This window comes from Haemaphysalis longicornis, unplaced genomic scaffold (genome assembly GCF_048455015.1).
Source record: "Haemaphysalis longicornis isolate Haplotype H1 unplaced genomic scaffold, Haemaphysalis longicornis Haplotype H1 scaffold_1, whole genome shotgun sequence".
In the NCBI taxonomy this organism is placed as follows: Eukaryota; Metazoa; Arthropoda; class Arachnida; order Ixodida; family Ixodidae; genus Haemaphysalis; species Haemaphysalis longicornis.
Window position 1 is genome coordinate 148,603,253 of NW_027526203.1, and position 18,938 is coordinate 148,622,190.

The window sequence follows — 18,938 nt, forward strand, 5'->3', positions numbered from 1 at the left end:
GTTCTCAAGTCGTAGTGCAGCAAACATCTCGTCATGGGATTGTGAACTTTTGGGCTGCTTGCTTTCCGGCGTGCGGACGACGCCTGCCCAAGCCACTCGTTCGCGCGAACGTGACTGCTGCTGCTTGCCTCGACTGGCGCTACGTCGACGGCTCTGTGAGCGCCGCCTGCTGCTGCTGCTGCGGTGTCGCGAGCGGCTGCGCCGCGTCGCAGCTGGCGCGTCGCGTGTCGGCAGCTGCGGGAAGGTGGCTAGGCCTACTGGCGGCGGTTGCTGCGCCTCGTGTTTCCGTTCCCGTCGCCTTCGTGTTACCACGTATGGCGTCTTGTATCGATTCGTACACCCTGGCGTTCCCGTGGGGTGTTTGCCTCCGCATAGCTTGCAGTGGGGGACACATTCCGTTCCGTGGATTGGCTGCGCCGCAAACGAAGCACACTTTAGCGTTAGGGTTTGGGCATACGTCGCTCCTGTGCCCCACTTTGCCACATTGCCTGCAGACCTCGTAGTGTTGCCTGTATGGGCTGCATTTAAAAAGTATGGCGCCATACTTTACGTAGTTCGGGACTTTCTGCCCAGCGAAGAGGACAATCACTGTAGTGGAGGTTCCGATGCGGTGGGCCTCCATCGCAAGCGGGTTGGAGGGGTTCACGATGTTAGCTAACAGGTCGTCGTTTGTGTCTTCCACTGCAATTCCACGTATGATACCCTTTACCGTTCCGTTGGGAGCCGTGCGGTATGCGTGTGTATCGTAGCTCTGCCCTCCGATGGTGAGGGAGCGTACTCGGGCATAATGTGCGGCTCGATCCCCGTACGGGGTGCTCACGACGATGATGTTTTGGGCCGCGTTCATGCATATGGTGTTCTCGCTTGCCGTGCTCTTTGTCATTCCCGCCGCCGCGATGACGGCCGACATGAGGGTAGAGGCTTCCGTGCGGCCTACATGCAGACCGCCGCGTGGCCGCATTACGATCTTGATTTCCTCTCGTGGCAGCGTCGGTGGCATGCGTGCTGCCTTCGTAATGTTAGCGGCCACGCGGCGTGCGCACGCGGCCCGGTTGGTTGCGGTAGGTGCTTGTGTCGTGGTTTTGGACTCACCGGTGGCAGGGTGGGCCATTCGTTGCTTCACTTGCTTGCCGTGTCCGTCGGAGAGAGGTCGGCTCATGGTACCGCGATGGTCGTTCTTCCGGCACTCCGGTCGACTTGAAATGTGGAATTATTCGTTTGCCGCTGCAATCGGTGCGCTGGTGTCCATGTCTGTGGCCATCTCTTCGGCTTTCGCCGATCCCTCGAGCGGGTTAGGGTTAGGCCGCAAGGCCGCCGCCGCCGCGCTCGGAGCGTACTCGTGATAGGCCTAAGCTAGGCTTAGCCGGGGTGCCTCGCCGGGCGCACAGAAATCGTCGATAAATTGATGAAATCTCGTACCTCGGGGCCAAATCAGCTATCGTTCCACTCCGTAAGGTGTACTGCACGTAGTGGTGATGAAGAATCGTTGGTCGTAACTAAGTAACGCTGCGTAATTGGGCATTAAAGCGGGAGCCGACGTGAAGTGCGTCTGCACTCTCCGGCGACCGTAGCGCCCCCCATTCGCTTGCCACTCTCTCCTCCCCCGGCGCCCTCCTTTTGCCCCTCCTGCGAACGTTGTTTAGGCTTGACCCATCTAGCGACCACAGAAGCACAGTTCTTGCAAATAAGACAAGCGCACTAGATGTCAGACAGGTATAACGCAGGGATTCCCTCCAGACGATCATCTGCCAGAGAGAGAGAATAACGTTAATTCGAATCCACTTCGAAAGGAGGATGTAACTTCTCCTCTTCCTCAGGTGGCGGCCAGGAGCCCGTGGGCCCCAGCGGCACCCTCGGCAAGCTGGATCACTTTCTTCTGGATCTGGGGGTCTGTACTGAGCATCGCGCTCTCCCAACTCAGCGGTCCCGTTACGTCTAGCGATGAGAGGATCCTTTGTCGCTCCTTATATTGATTCGCGTCGTCTTCCCCCGAGTGGGGGGATCAGCTTGTCGTTTGACACCCTGTTATTGTCGGTTGGGCCCGAGCAGGCCCAGAGCATATGTGCGAGATCCGCCTTGGCTTCTTTACACCATTTACAATGTGCATCGTACATCGGGGTAGCATCGGTTGTATAACACCGGATGTGGATACCTGTTCGCCTGAAGGAGTCGCCATGCCACCGCCTGCCCCCTTTCTAATATTTTGTCCGCCAGCGGGTATTTGAGCCGGCAGCTTCTGTAATGGTCTAATATTTACCTATACGTTACCAATCGACCGCTCGCGTATGGCCAGGGGTTTGAGGGCAGATTGCCTCCGCCGTCACCCTGTCCGGTTCCCTCCGACCCAGTCGGCGACGAAGGCGCCTCTTCTCTGCCGTCTCCGTGTGCACCGATACGCGCGGACTCACAGACGAGAGCTCGGATTGTTAATCCTCGAGCTGCTTCGTGAGCGCGTTCGTTGCCCGGGAGGCCAGAGTGTGCCGGAGCCCATATATGAAAGTAATGGGATTCTTGTTAAGTCTTGTGGTGGTACTCTCCGATAGAGAGACGAGTACCTTTGTAGCCTCAAGCGACACGCGGCCTTTGGCGAAGTTCCTCATCGCCGCTTTCGAGTCACTGACAGTCACGACCCTGTCTATGCGAGCTGTTACACCGTTCTCTCCTATTGACCATGCTGTATCACTGGTGGTGACCGTCTCGAGCGTGAGTGGCAGCGGTGTGTCGTCCTCGAGATGCCTGTCGGCGACTGCAGCTCTTATTGCCAGAGCGACTGCCACCTCCTCGCCTACCTCGGGGCTCGTCGTCCAGACCGAGCCGGAAGCGACCAGGTTCCCCTCATGATCCGCCACCGCAGCAACCATTGCGCCGTATCTGCTCTGCGATCTTCGCGTGATTTGGTAGTCCGCAGCGTCCACGTATTAAATTGTGTTTACATTTGTCGTGCCCACGTTGGGCTCGAGCTGCCTCATAAAAGAGCCATGAAGAGAAAACACAAGTTCGGTTCATTCGAAAGATTGCCTCGTTAGAACCATACTGACACCACTTTTAACACAAGCTTCGCTCAAATAAGCTACATAATTACGACAAAAGGGAGTGACCATGCGACCCACCAGCTCATTGCCCGCAACAGAACCTATGATGTCACACGAGAATGCTCTGCGATTGGCGAAGGCCGGCAAAATCAAACGCAAGTTAGGCAGGGCTTACCAGTTTGCATAGTGAGCTTGCCTCGTTAGAACCATAACGACACCATTTATAACTCAAACTTCGCTCAAATAAGCTACATAATTAGGAAAAAAGGAAATGACCATGCGGACCACCAGCTCATTTTCCGCAACAGAACCTATGATGTCACTCGAGAATGCTCTGCGATTGGGGGAGGCCGGCAAAAGCAAACGCATGTTAGGCAGGGCTTACAGTTTGCATAGCGAGCTAAATGCCCGTGAAACATACTGCACATTCTTTTTGTGACACTAGGAACGTTGGAGTAAACGGTTGAAGTTCCGAATAAACACGCAAGCGTGTAAGTCAATGCGTACGAAACTACCGCCAGCCGAACTCGACATCTCGCCGTCGCCACCGTCGCGCAGACGAATTTTCGGGTTCGAGGCTCTTCGGGGCCAACGAACCGTCCCAGCACGCACAGCCGCGACCTTGCTTGGTATCGTAATCCCTTCACAGGAGGTTGGCCGTCATATCGCCAACCAGCAAAGGTGAAAATAGAAACGAGGGGAGTAAGGAACAGCAAGCAGCGACGAGATAGTGTCAGTCGTCGTAGAAGTTTCGGAATGGTGTTGGCTTGGTGCTGTTGTTAGGACCGACCACTGAAAACTTCACCAACCACTGAACCACTTTACAACCACTGAAAACTTCAGTTTGTTCGAGTACTTTACAATGAAATTTCGTTGGTGCGTTTTGAAATGCCCATGTAGTACGGGCAAATCGTCGAGGGAGTGCGACATCCCCGCCGGTGAGGAGATCTCCTTTCATGTGCTGCCCAACGACGAACCTCGGCGAAGCAAGTGGCTACGTTTTGTGAACTTTGCAAACGGAGGAGAAAGAGAGCTAAAGGAAGTACGAGTGTGCTCGCTTCATTTCCGAGGAAGTGAATACGGCAGGGACTTTTACGTTAGCTCACTCCTGCGACATGCTGGCGCTCGTCGCCGACTTCGTCAAATCGCCGTCAAAGCGCTCTGACCTTGGGGGAAAATGCCGTACAAACCGCGCATTGACGCTCGCATCTTTCTGGTCGGAGCAGAGAGCTCGCGCGAACGGCTTTCCATACACGACACCGGCCAACTGGCACAAGCGATACTGCTACTGAAATTGAACTATTATTAACCGTAATAAAAATACGGCACATACGTACCAGTCTGTATTCGTCCGTCGCGACGGGGCTGACGAGGCAGCGGTGCCGACGGCTGGGCCTTCGTCTGTTGTGGCTATCGCGGAATGGTCGCTTTCCGGTCCATCCGCGTATCCCACAACTCCTGCCGCTCGTGCACTTAGAAGCATTGAGCGTTCGAGTGGTGTTGTTAAATGCAAGCCCGAGCTTCTCGCCGAGAGTTTTGTTCTCCCGATCAGGCGATTCCATGACTAGGGCTGCGGGTGCACTAGGTTTTACTAGTATTTGTAAAATGGCCGCCGTCTCGGTTTCGGCACGAGTTCCGGTTCCTGTTTGATTCCCGCGTGTGGGTGCTATATGGAGTCGACATACTAAGTATCTGTTTCATGGACCGGCTCGTATGACGCCATTTTTCACGTCACGAAATGTGCAATTTAGCGGGAGATTTAAAATTTTGGCTTAAATTGCTTTATTTCTCAGTGAATAAAGCATCATTTGCTTCCGGGAGAGCGCTTAGGGTACTATGAAACACCTAATCTTTCGAATAAAACAAACTTTTGTTTTCTCTTCATGGCTCCTTTAAGAGCTGCCGCTCTGGCCGTTCTTCTCGCCACGTCCCTCCACGGGTGCATGTTTGCCGGGAGAGGGTGAATCTTCAGTACCCCTCTCGTAGCAATCGGGAGAGAGTGTTTATCTCTAAAGTGCGACTCGTAGCGGATACCGAGAGAAGCTAAGGTGCGTCTGCCCGTCTGGCTCCTCGAGAGTCTCTCCGCTTGCGCTATGCGTTGCGCTTCTATCAATTCGTCAACCGAGTTGTGCAGCCCCATGGCCGCAAAAGTTTCCGTCGATGTCGTGATTGGTATGCCCAAGGTCTGTTTGTAGGCCCTTCTCATCAGCCTATCTACTATCTCTTTCTCACTTGTGAGCATATTGAGGAATGGCACCACGTACACCACGCGACTCACGACGAAAGCTTGTACGAGCCTAAGGAGATTCTCCTCTTTCATTCCCCGATGCCGATTGACTATGCGAGTTGAGTCGGGTCGTCTGGTGCACGCTACCCTCCAGCGCTTTGATATAGCCTCCATGTTGTGCCCGTTCGCTTGGATCCTGAGCCCCCGAACCCTGATGCTGTCGACCACGGTAATCCTTAGTTCCTCGGCCCAGAGCTCAATCGGAGGACTTCGCTTAGCTGGTTCCATCGCGCTCTTTGTTTGCCTTCTAGGATTATAAAATAGAAGCTCGGACTTCTGCGGTGAGCAACGCAGACCACTCGCGGCAGCGTATTCTACCACCGCGTCCGCGGCTCTCTGCAGTCGTTCCTGGATCTCTCCATCGCTACTGCCTCCGGAAGACGAGATGGTAATGTCGTCTGCATACAGGCTGTGTTCCAGCCCCTCTATGAAATCTAAAATTCGCGGGAGCCCGATCATAACCGCGTTGAAGAGAAACGGGGACAGGACAGAGCACTGAGGCGTGCCCCTGCTCTTTATGACATCCGATTCTACTCCGCCCACGACCAGGCGTGCCGCTCTGTTGGACAGAAAGTCCCTAACGTAGTTGTAAGTCCTGGTGCCGACCCCCAGGCTCTCTAGACTCTCCATAATTGCCTCGTGCTTGACGCTATCAAATGCCTTTGTCAGGTCCAGGCCAAGAATGGCCATGGTGTCTAACGGCGAGCACCCTTCTCCGTCAAGGATTTTATGCTTGAGTCTCAACATCACGTCTTGAGTGGACAAGCCCCGTCTAAAGCCGATCATGGTATGGGGGAAAAATCTCTTTCGTCCATGAGCGCGTGAAGTCTGTTTAAGACTACGTGTTCTAACAATTTGCCCATACACGACGTTAGTGAAATGGGTCTTAGGTTGTCTAGGTGAAGTTTTTTTTTTGCAGGCTTCGGAATCATTACAATATTTGCGTCTTTCCACTGTGCGGGTATCTCGTCGCGTTCCCAACACCAGTTCAAGTACCGAGTCAGCGCTTCTATCGAGTCGTCGTCCAGGTTCCGGGGCATCTTGTTTGTCACGCCGTCGGGACCCGGAGCCGACTTTGTACGCAGCGCCTGAATGGCTAAGCGTACCTCGGTCAGCGTTATGGGTTCATCTAACTTAGGTTTTGAAAGACCTTCGTAATCCTTGAGTTTCACCCGGGGTCCGTTGCCCACGTATCTCTTTCGGATCTCTTTGATGAGCTCCTCATCTGAGCCTTCGAATTTGTGAATGATTTTGCTTAGATTCTGCTTCTGAGTTGTTTTGTTCTTTTGGGGGTCCATCAAATACCCGAGTGTGTTCCAGGTCTTTGCTAGCCCCATTTGCCTGTCTATCTCGTCACATTTGTTGTGCCACGTCTGTTGTGCCAAGTGATTAGCATAGTCTTCAATTTCTCTGTTGACTCTGGCTAGCCGCCTGCGGAGGTTGCGATTGTATTTTTGCTTGGCCAGTCGTCTTTGCATACCCTCTTTGGCTTCCCACATATGCAGGAGCCTGGCGTCGGTCTGCTCGAGTCCCGCTTCCTCCAGGATTGTCTTAGTCGAAGCTTTACGTCACCGTGCAGCTGCGTCACCCACGCTCCCAAATCTGTTATGTCGCGGGTAGCTCCTACCGACTCTCCGTTGCCATCAGCGGCTTCGCAACGCCGCCGGAGCCTAAAGGAATCCCATTCCACTACCCTCAGTTGAGTATCACACCCAGCCTTCGTCGGGCCCGCCACAAAATCGGTGGCCACGATAAAGTGGTCGCTGCCACCGTACCGTGCCTTCCCCGACATTCCTTACAAATGTAAGGTCCGGAGTGGTGTCTACACTCACGCTGTTTGCCGTGCTCTTGGGGCACCCGGGATCCGTCACGAGAGTGATGGCCTCGATCTTGTTGAGAGTCCAGCCAAAGATTTCTCCCTTTGATCATATCCTTCGTGTACCCCCACGCCGGGTGCGGTGCATTAAAGTCTCCCACTATCACATGCGGCTGCTTACCGGCAATATCTATAGGACCTTGCGGAAAAGGTTCTTGAATCTATGTCTCTTCTGAGGACTACTGTAAAAGTTCAGTACGAAGGCACTTCCCTTTCCCCGTTTTTTGAGCGGAGATAATCTCCACGAGTACGTGGTCTACGGTCCCTATGCTCGTTTCGCGTCGCATCGCCGGAACGTTGCGCCTAACAGGGTCGTGACCGGGGTCCGCTTGCCGTACGAAAGCTCCTCGTCAAAATAAGACGTGTATCCCGATAATTTTGACTGCCCTCCCGTTTCCTGCAGGGCAATGACGTCTGGCACTCCCCCAGCGCTTTTAGAGTCTATGAATTGTTGGAGGTTATCACGCTTGCGCCGATACCCACGGCAATTCCACTGCCAAATGGTGTACCTGTTGCTGTTTTTGCAATCGTTCCTAGCCATGATTATTCGGTTAAGTTTCGATTTGCTACCGTTGTATCAACCGAGGCAAAACTCAGGCCCTCTGCTGCCGGTTTCGAGTACGGCTTTGTGGATTTGATTGGACCTACTCCGCTACCCTGCTGCTGCAGTCTGGCTGCGGTCTATGCACGCTCTAGTGCGGCCACTCTCATGTTGAAAGGGGCAAGCTGCTTGGTTACGTTTTCCACAAAGGAGGTGAACACAGCCCTTATCTCTTCGAGTTTCGCGTTCATCTGCCAAAAATCCGCGGCCGCAAGCTGAGCCATCGGAAGAAACTGGCGGAGTGTCCTCAGGCACACGCTTGCAGTTGTGCAGGGGTACGGTGGGATTTATGTTACCGCTTAGAACGGGATTCCGGTAGCGTCTAACATATTGAGATCCACACGATGCCATTTTTCGTCATAATAACGCTTTTATAATATTGATCGATGTGGGAGAAGTAGTCCGAGCCGTCCGTTCAGCTGCTTCACCGCCCATGGCCGGTCTCACGCTAAGTCCAAGTCGGTAAGAGTCCTGAGAGGAGACAAAATTACGGAAATTGAGCATGGAAAAATCTCAAAATAGGGCACGGCACAAAACAACCACATTTCCTGCACTGCACTTGTACAGCATGATCATGTATTACCTGGCAGTTATTGCCCGCAGTTACAGTTATTGCATACGTGAAGTATCAGCGAACATTTGCATGCATTGTAAATAACCTTGAGTTCAGGTTCAGCACGAGCATTAAGTTCCGCTCTCTTCGCCCGTGTCTTTGAGCTGGTGTTCACAATCAAACCTGTATACACTCACCAAACTTTCCAGGCTGATTGTACGCCTGACGCCATTTTCAGTTGAAGATTCGTTGCTTACGAAATATTAAACTCTACACTACAAACCCAAACGATTGGCCTACGGAGTGAACACCCGAGAGTTGCTGTGGGTGTTATTGGCGGTGAGCGCGAACACAGGCGGCGCTGCGAAGCGCGCCTCCGTGACGTCAGCTTAGGGATTCTCGCATTTGTCGTCTGCTTCACTCAGGATCGCTCTCCCTGCTGTTTCTTTACGCTCGGTCAACGTCTGATGCCTGTCCGCACCAGAATTGGCGTGTGAGTAACTTTTTATCATAATAATAGGCTTAAAATCGCATACACTAGCTCATGGTGTCAATTAAAGTATAGTTTTCGATACCGCTACGGGAGAAACATTGCCGGTGCCACCCCATTCCTTGCGAAGCCGGTCCTGTGCGGAGCGCGAAGAGTCGGAGCTAGGCGTCAGCTTCTCATGTAAGCATTCGAACAAAAGGAACAGTCAGCTGCTAATAACCGACAACAGCGAAAATGGAAGACCAAAACAAATTTTAGGCCTTCAGGGCTGTCGGCATCACGATTCCCGGTAATCATATGTAAGGTAAAACAGTTTTTGCAACCTTGCCGAACGCTCGAACGCGTTTTGTCACATCACTTTACGTTTTCAAGGCATGAAAGTTTGCCGACATGCACTATAGACTGCAAAAACTGTAGGTTGAGTTCCAAATAACCCAGTGTGTATATACGCGCGTGCTGATTCTATACCTGGCATCTAACCATATGGAGGTTTATTGAGCAAAACGAGTCACGTCTTCGTTAAATTTATAGTAACACATATATGTTTGTTAAGATTTGGAGGGATATTTCGGAACATTTTGCACAGCCATATCTTCCCGATATTCGGATATGCGTTATAGGAAAACTGCAATCAAGAGGAGGAGGAGGAGTAAGCGGAGGAGGGGAAAACTTTGTTTAACAATTAAATCGATATGGTTAGTGGGCCGGGTCCTCAGTCCAGGACAAGAGAGTAAAAGTAATTTTCTTCAAATCATAGAACGCCATCCTGAGTATAATAGGATTTGTTCTTCGCGCCTGGAAGGGTTGAAAAGCAATAAAGAGCTACTTGGAATGCTTCTTCGGTTTCGAGTCTTGTAATATATGCAGGTATACTATTTATTACGTTAGTTAGCGAGTACATCATGCCTTCAACACCGTAATCATGTCATCATTGTTCGAGTTGAGAGTCAGTTCGTTATGATAACGATATAATTACGATAGAAATTCGGAGCACAAAAGCCCCCTTCGAGTACTGTGGACCACGTTGTTTAGGGCGCGACTGCGGTGGCGTAGCACAAACCTTCTCATTGTATTTGCATGTGAATAAACAAAGCACGCTGCGGATATGCACCGTCTTGCACGCAGCCGTAATGAAAGCCAATTTGTGAAGAAGGGAATGTATGCCCTACAAAATGAACGAAATATCCACACGACCTTTGTGAGGCTCCCAAACATCCCGAAACCTCCGAATAAGAAGTTGGTGACGGCGCAGAAAAATTAATGCGTTGGGCAGAAAAAAAAGCAAGAAACATTAATCCGATACAAGACAACAACGAAAGCAACAGAAGAAAGCCGCTTTATTTACTGCTTTGCGATGAGTGTGTAGAGGCAGCTGCTTGGTACGAAGTATTAGACTGCTGAGTTTTCATAGGAGCATCTCAAAAATACTGCAGGGAAGCCTACGCATTTTGAATACTTATCGAGAAGCTCTGATCGCTGATCCTCGCGAATAAGCAAGAAAGGACAAGTTACTCCTGATCTTCTGACCGATACTCTGAAGAAAGTTGTTCTCTATCTCTTCGTGTGTTGCAAACTTGTGGGGGATACAGCTTCAAATTATTCAGATGCGTCAGAAGCTGGCAAAATAACTGAGTCGCTAGAAATACGCCTTTCAACGCACTAAAGCAACGAAGCGGGCGATTTCTAGCCCAGGCACTGTTGCCCCTCACAAGCGGAGTGTAGCAGACGACAGCGGCGCGAATCCCTAAGCCGACGTCAGAGCCAGGGGGCGCCACTCAAAGATCTCACCGCCAATAGAAAAGTGGTGCGTTCCTGCAGACTATAGCACATATGCCCAGTGTGGGATTGGCCAACCAAAGAATCCACCAGGAGAGAGCTTCGTGTTCAACCATCGTGGTCGTTAGACGGAGGGGTGTAAAAATTTTTAACGTAACAACTAAAATATTCCCTTCGCCAGGACTTCAGCTCTTTATAAAACAACATCATAAAGCCCACAAAATACAAAAAACGGAGGGGCCGTCCGCTGCGCTTCTTACCATGTTGTACACTGGTGGTTGGTAATTCGAGTGGACTGCGGAGGAGGGCGACTTGGACGACGCGACGTAGGCCAGGTACTGGATGACTTTCTTGGTGTTCTCCGTCCTACTGGCGCCGGATTCGCGCGTGCACAAGATGGACTGGTCCTCCCGGTCTTTAAGCATGCTCCGGTACGATCCGTCGGTGACGGCGAAGATGTGCGGAGGCACTTCATGGCGCCTCTTGCCTTTGAACAGCTCTATGACCTTCTCGGTGTAGATGGGAAGCTTCGTGTACGCGTTCACCACCACGCAGAACAGGCCAGAGTACGTGTATAGCAGTCCAGAATAGTAGCGACCCTTGATGTTGTGCAGAACGGACGCCTCGTTGGGAAACGTCAGCTCTGCCACGTCCTCGGCCTTGTTGAATTTCGGCGGGATCATCTTCTGCACGTGGTCTTTGCTGAAAAAGGGCTTGCCCGTGTCGAGCACTTCGACTTCGAGCTCGTCGCCGCGCTCACTCTTCGCGCTGCCCGTGACGAAGCCCTGCGACTTGTGGGGCACCCGGATGAGCTCCTTCGCCGTCCATTCCGCCTGCTTCGAGGGGTCGTACACGTCGCTCTTGTCCACGACCAGGTACTTCAACTCGGGGCTGTTGAATGCGTCCAGGTCGGCGGGGTCTGCCATGTTGGCCGGCGGCTGGAGACCGGCTCGTGAAGTCATCGTCTGCACCGTGACACGGAAGTTGTAGTTCGGTGGGCGATGCAATTATACGGGCGCACAACGCGGCAGCATTAAAAATCCAGCCGCGCGCGCTCGCCGACGATACGGGGGGAAGAACGCGCAGCACTGCGGTCCTCAAAACTACGTTACATGCCTGGAACAACTAAACTAGCACGGCTGTCATACAGGCGGCGAACGCACACAGCCACGGCCAGTGAACCCAGTGCACGCACTACAAATATGCTATTGACGGAGGGCCAATATTATCCATCTAAGTTTGAATCATTGATTATGGGGTTAACGCGCCAACGCTAAAACATTTCCTCTGCCAGGGCGCGCCCTATCGGGGAGTCCGGATTAATTTTGACCACTTGGGGATCTTTAATGCGCGGTGAAATCTGGAACTCACCGGCTTTTTTTGCTTTTTGCCTGTATCAGAAAAGCGGTCGCCACGGTCGGGAATCGAACCTGCATCCTTGGGCTCAGCAGCGCAAATGCTTGGTGCTGCATACAAACAGCGATGAAGATAATCCCGAAATGACTCTACGCTCAACAATAATTGCGGAAGATATGACGAGGGCTCAGGGGTGCTTGCTTTGTTCACGCTTAATTTCAATGAAGCATGATCACCGCAATGTTTATTTAATGATTTTCTCTTTGTAACGGCCATTTCTCGCCCTACATGGCGGTCATAAGCTTCGTACAGACCACTTGGGTATGTCACCGCAATACTGCTAACAGGCCCATATTTGGCGCGTTGTAGCGGCAAAACAACAAACATAGTGCAACATGTTTTTGATGTAGGTGGCAGACAGCAACTTTTTTTTTTAATTTCTGAGAGTTTTAAATAAATCGCAAATGGTCACTTTTTTTTTAATTGGCTTTCAAAATAACCAAATTGCGTTACCTTGCTGCAGTACAGAGCTTTTTTTTTTCATATTGAAGTGTCTTCACCGCATAAACTAAAATTCGCACGAAGATCGAAAAAAGGATAAAGGAATAAGACTAACAAATTTGAACTACCTAGCTTGTTCAGATTCCGAGAAAAAAACGCCCCACATTTGGGCAATTTTCAAATGTTTTCCCAATTTGGAAATTTTTATTAAAAGGAATTCGCTCTGCAAGACAAACACGAATGCGTTAAATTGGTTGAGAGTATGCAAAGTCTTTACATAAAAATAATTATGGCGATTAGTGCAGTAGTTTGTTTTTACAGAGGTAGAAGTTTCCGATTTTCCCCAAGCCACTCAACGCGCCAGTGACGCGAGCAGGCTTTGGGAATTATTTTCAGAAGGGGAAAAAATTGCTTCACCCAAAATAACCCCATATCTTTCCCCCTGTGCACAAAGACCTATAAATAAAATTTTCGTCAAAATTAAAGGCGTCGACCAGACACGCCTGTCTGATCTCTCGTGAAAACAGCGCTGTCGTCTCATGTAGTCAAAACACCTCAAACACCTTTCAAACATTTTCAAACACCTCGCGCTAGAACGTTTCATCTTCATGGGCAAAAACGCTTACTCAAAGAACAAACCGGGACTGCTCGTTTTCGAACGCCTCGCGCTGGAACGCGTGCAGCGGTCAGTCTCTCATTTAACACGGCCGGGCTAGAGAGGCTAAGGCCCAGAGAGGCGGCCTGCGCGCGGCGCCGCTCTCGCCAGGCCGTGCATTTAATTCTTTAAATCCGGTTGGGTGTCCCTATTCGCACGTCATGCGGGAACAATTTTTATTTTTAGTTCGCACGCCGCGTGGGAACAATTTTTATATTTAGTTCGCACTCCGCGTCCCACCAAAAAATAAAAATTGTCCGCACGCCTTCGCCTGCGTTTATGGAAGAACGATCGCAGTGCGCCTCTTTCGAATCACTCCGCTCTCCGCTAGCACACCCTAAGCTTAGCAAGCTGCCCGCATAGCTGTTGGCTAATCTGTGGTAGTAAGTAGCTGAGTAGCTTGTTACTATTCCAGTGATAAATTTGATAAACATGTTAGCCAACATGTTGGATCCGCGGTACCACACGTCGAGTGGTTCTTGGTTGAATTGTGTTTCTGGAAGTTCAGTGTTAAAGCTGACTTATCCCCCCCCCCTTCCCCTGTTTACTTTTTTTTCTTGAAGGTAGCGCACTTAAACACGGACACTAGGGAAAGAAACGACAAACCACAGCGTGTGGTTTGTCGTTTCTTTCCCTAGTGTCCGTGTTTAAGTGCGCTACCTTCAAGATGTCCCATATGCATTACCAACTAGCCCAGTTGTCACTTCTACTTTTTTTTGTAATGCGGTTAGGCATCCTGATATTCGTCCACCGGGACAAGCTCTACTCCTGTAGTTTTTCTGCGCTCTATCATGTGACCAATGAGCAGTTCTCGGAGAACCATCGCGTTGTTCAGCGGCAGGTGCTGCTCATTGAAATATGCATACTTCTGGAAATAGATCTCTGGAATTTTGGTGAGTACAGCAGGCGCATGCAATATACTGTGGTGTGGAAAAGCAGTGGCACGTATTGTTTTTGCATCCTGCGAGTGTTGTCCGTTTACCATATATCTTTAGAGACCAAATGCGTGGCGGAAATTGCAGCAGACCACCATGAACGTCTCACACGCACGCCTACGGTGCTCTTGCCGAAACACTTCAAAGCCACAGTTGGCGAAAACATGCCAAATTCTAACCCCTATTATTAAAAAAGATTTCATATCAACACTGAATACATATCTGGATTTAGCAAACACACCAAAGCCACACCCGCCGCAGTGGCTCAGTGGCTATGGCGTTGTGCAGCTGAGCCCAAGGACGCGGGTTCGATTCCCGGCGGCGGCGGCCGCTTTTCTGATGGAGGCGAAAAGCTAAAACGCCCGTGTGTTCGAGATTTAGGCGCATGTTAAAGATCCCCAGGTGGTTAAAATAAATCCGGAGCCTTCCACTACGACGCGCCTCATCGCCTGTGTAGCGTCGGCGCGTTAAACCCCACATTCAATCGACACCAAAATCACAAAATTTTGATCCATCTTTCACGTTCCAAAAGTTTCTTCTATTTAATTCTACCTGACTGTGGCTTTCAAGTTTTTCCCATTAAGAGCACCGTAGGCATGCGCGTGAGAAGTTCACGGTGTTCTGCTGCAATTTCCGCCACGCATTTGGTCTCTGAAGATGTACGGTAAACGAACATCACCCACAGGATGCAAAACATTAATACGTGTACCACTGATTTTTTCCACCACGGTATCTTGCATGAGCCTGCTGTACTCACCAAAATGTATCAGGCGATCTATTTCCAGAAATATGCATATTTCATTCAGCAGCACCTGTCGCTGAACAACGCGATGCTTCTCCGAGAACTGCTCATAGGTCACATATGATAGAGCGCAGAAAAACTACAGGTGTAGAGCTTTTCCCGGTGGGCCAATATCAGAATGCCTACCCGAATTACAAAAAAAAGTAAACGGGGGGATAAGTCAGCTTTAACACTGAACTTCCAGAAACACCATTCAACCAAGAACCACTCGACGTGTGGTCCCGCGGATCCAACATGTTGGCTAACATGTTTATCAAATTTATCACAGCAATAGTAACAAGCTGCTCAGCTACTTACTACCACAGATTAGCCAACAGCTATGCGGGCAGCTTGCTAAGCTTGGGGTGTGCTAGCGGAGAGCGGAGTGATTCGAAAGAGGCGCACTGCGATCGTTCTTCCGTAAACGAAGGCGAAGGCGTGCGAACAATTTTTATTTTTTGGTGGCACGCGGCGTGCGAATTAAAAATAAAAACCGTTCCCACGCGGTGTGCGAACTAAAAATAAAAATTGTTCCCACGTGGCGTGCGAATAGGGACACCTAACCAAGGGCGTCACCGGCCCAGCAAGCTCCCGATTGCTTCTCCCACTGGGGCGTCTCCGGCGCCCAATCACCGCGCGCCGTGTGGCAAGAGAGACTTGCAACCTTTGAATACGCTTATACACTGCAATCTTCGCCCTTCCCCAGGTTTCACGTTAATGGTGATGGCCTGCGATTTTTTTAAAGCCCCACCGGATTCCCTGTGAACATCTTGCTGTAGCTCAATTGGAGAGGTACATAGCTGCACAAGGTGCGCATTACAGGTCTTGCCCAAATGTTCTTCATTGGAAAAATGACTAAATAAAACCAAAGGGCAACAAAGAATGCACACATTGAGGCTGATTATGTTGTCGTCGTGCTTGATGGAATGCTTTGAAATTTGTCCATCACCAAATAATGGGCTTGCACTAGCACTTCACTAGCACTGCACTAGCACTTCTGCGTTCACCTGACTAGCACGTGTAAGGTGAACGGAGAAGAATGACTGAACAATAAATAAATTTTGTGCGCGGCACGCACAAGTCTGACACAATCACCGCGGGGACAAAGTGGCTAAGGCGTCGTGCTGTTGAGCCCAAGGACGCCGGTTCGATTCCCGGCCGCGACGGCCGCTTTTCTGATGGAGGCGGAAAGCAAAAACGCCCGTGTGTTCGATTTTTCGGCGCACGTGAAATATCCCCAGGGTGTCAAAGTTCAGCCGTTGCCCTCCACTACGGCACGCATAACAACTTGTGCAGTTCCGGCGCGTTAAACCCCATAATCAATCAGTCAACAAGTCCGACGCAAAACCAGTGAGTGTGTCTAGTGGTGATTGGGATCTCCGGCAACAACCCGATGGCATCTCGTATAAATACTGAATGTAGATTTTGACTCAGTCTGTGGAAATTCCCCGATGTTGGGTGCTTCAGTGGGGTTCCTGGATCCACCTACCTGGATGAGTTGCCGCGTGTTCCCGCGCGAGGCACTGGCAACGGCGGGGACCGGCGACGCTGCCGAGGCACCGTTCCGCATGGCGGGAGCCGCATCCAAGCCTCCGGCCATCCTCCGCATCTGTTCCTCCTCCTGCGGGAGCGACAGATGAGCGCCGGCACTCTGCGGGACAGTTCCTCCCGCTGAACAAGGACAACATGCTAGACGCCGGCAGCTGCAACGCGAACTTGCCTCTCGATGGGCTGCACCGAGCTCGGATGTTCCTCCTCCTGAGGGAGCGACAGATGAGCGCCGGCACTTTGCGAGGCAGTTCCTCCCGCCGAACAAGGACGCTGTGCTCGACGCAGGCAGATGAAACGGGAACTTGCCTCTCGATGGGTTGCACCGAGCTCGGCTATCGGTATAGGGCCGCGTCGTTGCTAGGCCTGGCACACGAATGATGGAATATGGTGCAATGCCACGCGCTCTAGTTCGGACATTACGCAAGAAATGCCGCGTGCCGAAGCTCGTGGAATGAATGATGGTGATAGCGACAGTGCGCCCTGTGAGGGTGCCTTCCTGTGCTGTAGATTGAAGCGCGTTCGTCTCCGATTATTTTCTTAGGCGCAGCTTCGTTGTAATTTGTCTAAAGTTTTTTGGTAACCTTTGTCTCGCCTTTGTCTGGAATGTTTCAAGAAGACAATGGTCGTATCAGGCCTATATAACAGTGCACATCATAGAGTTAATAGTGCACACGACAGATATGCACTTGAGAATCTGGAGAGGAATTCCCTGAACTCTTGCGATGGCGGCGCCGCCGTGCGGTGGCTGGCAACAACTCTCACGTCGTCTGCTGCAGGAACTTCTGCGATTCGGAGCTAGCCCTTGCGCGGAAGCTAACGCATGCACCCGGGGCTTGAAGAGAGCGCATAAACGTTAAAAACCGGGGGTGAAGCGAGTAGTACTTCCTCTGCGCTAAAATATGCACCGGTAGTGCCGCAGTTCGCCAAATATGTGCTGCTCCTCTTAATCTACCCGCGATTTTTCACGTTTGGGTAAAAGCGCTGCCGACCTTCAGACTTGCAGCTCGCTGCATGAACACGCACTTTGATTGATTGATTTTAGGGTTTAACGCACCGACGCAACGCAGGCGATGAGGCGCGCCGTAGTGGAGGGCTCCGGATTAATTTTGACCACCTGGGGATCTTTAACGTGCGCCGAAATCTCGTACACACGGGCGTTTTTGCTTTTCGCCTCCATCAGAAAAGCGGCCGCCGCGGCCGGGAATCGAACCCGCGACCTCGTGCTCAGCAGCGCAACGCCTTAGCCACTGAGCCACCGCGGCGGGTGAACACGCACTTACGAGGCGAAGATTCAGCGAATGTGATGTTGTCGCATAGAACAAAAGAATGTATAGGTGGGTGTATATATGTATATGACGTATTCGGTGCTAAGAAAATTTCGATGCTATGTTTTTTCTTATAATCGCAAACTACAAATTAGCCCGTGATTGGCCGTTCCAAGGAAGAATGAGCATGGATTTGACTGCCACAGTACGGCTATTGCACGTGGTTCTGACCAGAAAATAAATAGTAAAAATCTATATAGTAACCCTTAAGCGTTGTTCCCCATCGTTTCGCGGACATTAAAAGAGAAAACCAAAAAATGGCTGCTGCTTAGCTCACCTAACCCTGGTTATGCAAAGCGAAAGCTTGGTTAGCCTTGTTAAGTCTTGGTTTCACTTGGTTGGCCTTTGATTTAGCTGTAATTACTATACTTAGGTATACACTCATCGTTGAGCCAGGTTTGACGGCTGTGCATAGGTCGGTGGCTAGACATAACTGTGATTAGGCTTGGATAGACACGCATGGTTAGCCACACGTGACGACTCAAAGCCTCCCACTCGCGCACTACGCTCAGAGCAGACGGCCCGGGCTCGCTCTTATCCATAGCCAAGCTCGTACTGATTAGGCGAGCGCGGCTGCTCCTCTTATAGAGGCGCGCGGTGAGTCGCGTGGTCAGGCGGCGACCCAGCAGCGGATAGTGCATGTTCCAAGCCGGCGGCCAGCGCACACGGCAGCGGCGTAGCTCGGCGCAACGAGTCACGTGTGATGCGTTGCTAAGGCTAAACGTAGCTGCGGTCAAATGAAGGTCAAATTGCCTGTGACGACGAAACTCTACTCGACTAGGTTAGTAAAGCTTCGTTTTAAAAAATATAGCATTACGTCACCGTTGGGAATCGAAAGTCGGTCTTTTGCGTGTGAAGCGAGTATTCTACAACTGCACCACATTTTGAAGTTTTGCGATCACAGCGCCCCTAACGAATTTTACCCGTTTTTGGCTTCAGTTTTGATCTAGTTGAACTTCGTTATAACGAACACTGATACAGCGAATAATTGCCTATAGCGAATTAAATACGAACTTTGGTTGGTCACGGTTCATTTCAACAACACTTGTTCTTTTATAACGCAAGGCAAACTGTGAGAGCCGCGCGCACTATCGGATATAGAAGATATATTTGACCAGTAGGCTGCGACGCGCTCTTTGGAAAAACTCCCGGCGTAAGACACTGCAGAAGTAGAAAAGGCCGCTTTGTTCGTTGACGCTGCGGAAAACATAATCCTGCC

At 51.0% G+C, this 18,938-nt stretch overlaps 1 protein-coding gene across 1 annotated transcript; it reads right to left on the reverse strand.

The window, feature by feature from the left end:
* Positions 1 to 1,813: 1,813 nt before the first annotated feature.
* On the reverse strand, positions 1,814 to 16,793 carry LOC144155081 (myosin-3-like). Its single transcript, XM_077686328.1, has 4 exons — positions 16,333 to 16,793; positions 10,876 to 11,580; positions 6,316 to 6,602; positions 1,814 to 1,895 (listed from the first exon to the last, which is right to left on the reverse strand). Exons 1-4 carry the CDS (start codon positions 16,450 to 16,452, stop codon positions 1,814 to 1,816), a joined length of 1,194 nt encoding a protein of 397 aa, XP_077542454.1. The 5' UTR covers positions 16,453 to 16,793.
* Between the last annotated feature and the right edge of the window lie 2,145 nt (positions 16,794 to 18,938).

Excerpts from the sequence above, each read along its gene's own strand:
- LOC144155081 (XM_077686328.1), bottom strand. The coding sequence starts at position 16,452 with ATGCGGAGGATGGCCGGAGGCTTGGATGCGGCTCCCGCCATGCGGAAC. Across the intron at positions 6,603-10,875 it reads AACCACCAGTGTACAACATG|AACAAAACAACTCAGAAGCA; the intron begins GTAAGAAGCGCA and ends GACCCCCAAAAG. Across the intron at positions 1,896-6,315 it reads TCGATAGAAGCGCTGACTCG|TACAGACCCCCAGATCCAGA; the intron begins GTACTTGAACTG and ends CGCGATGCTCAG.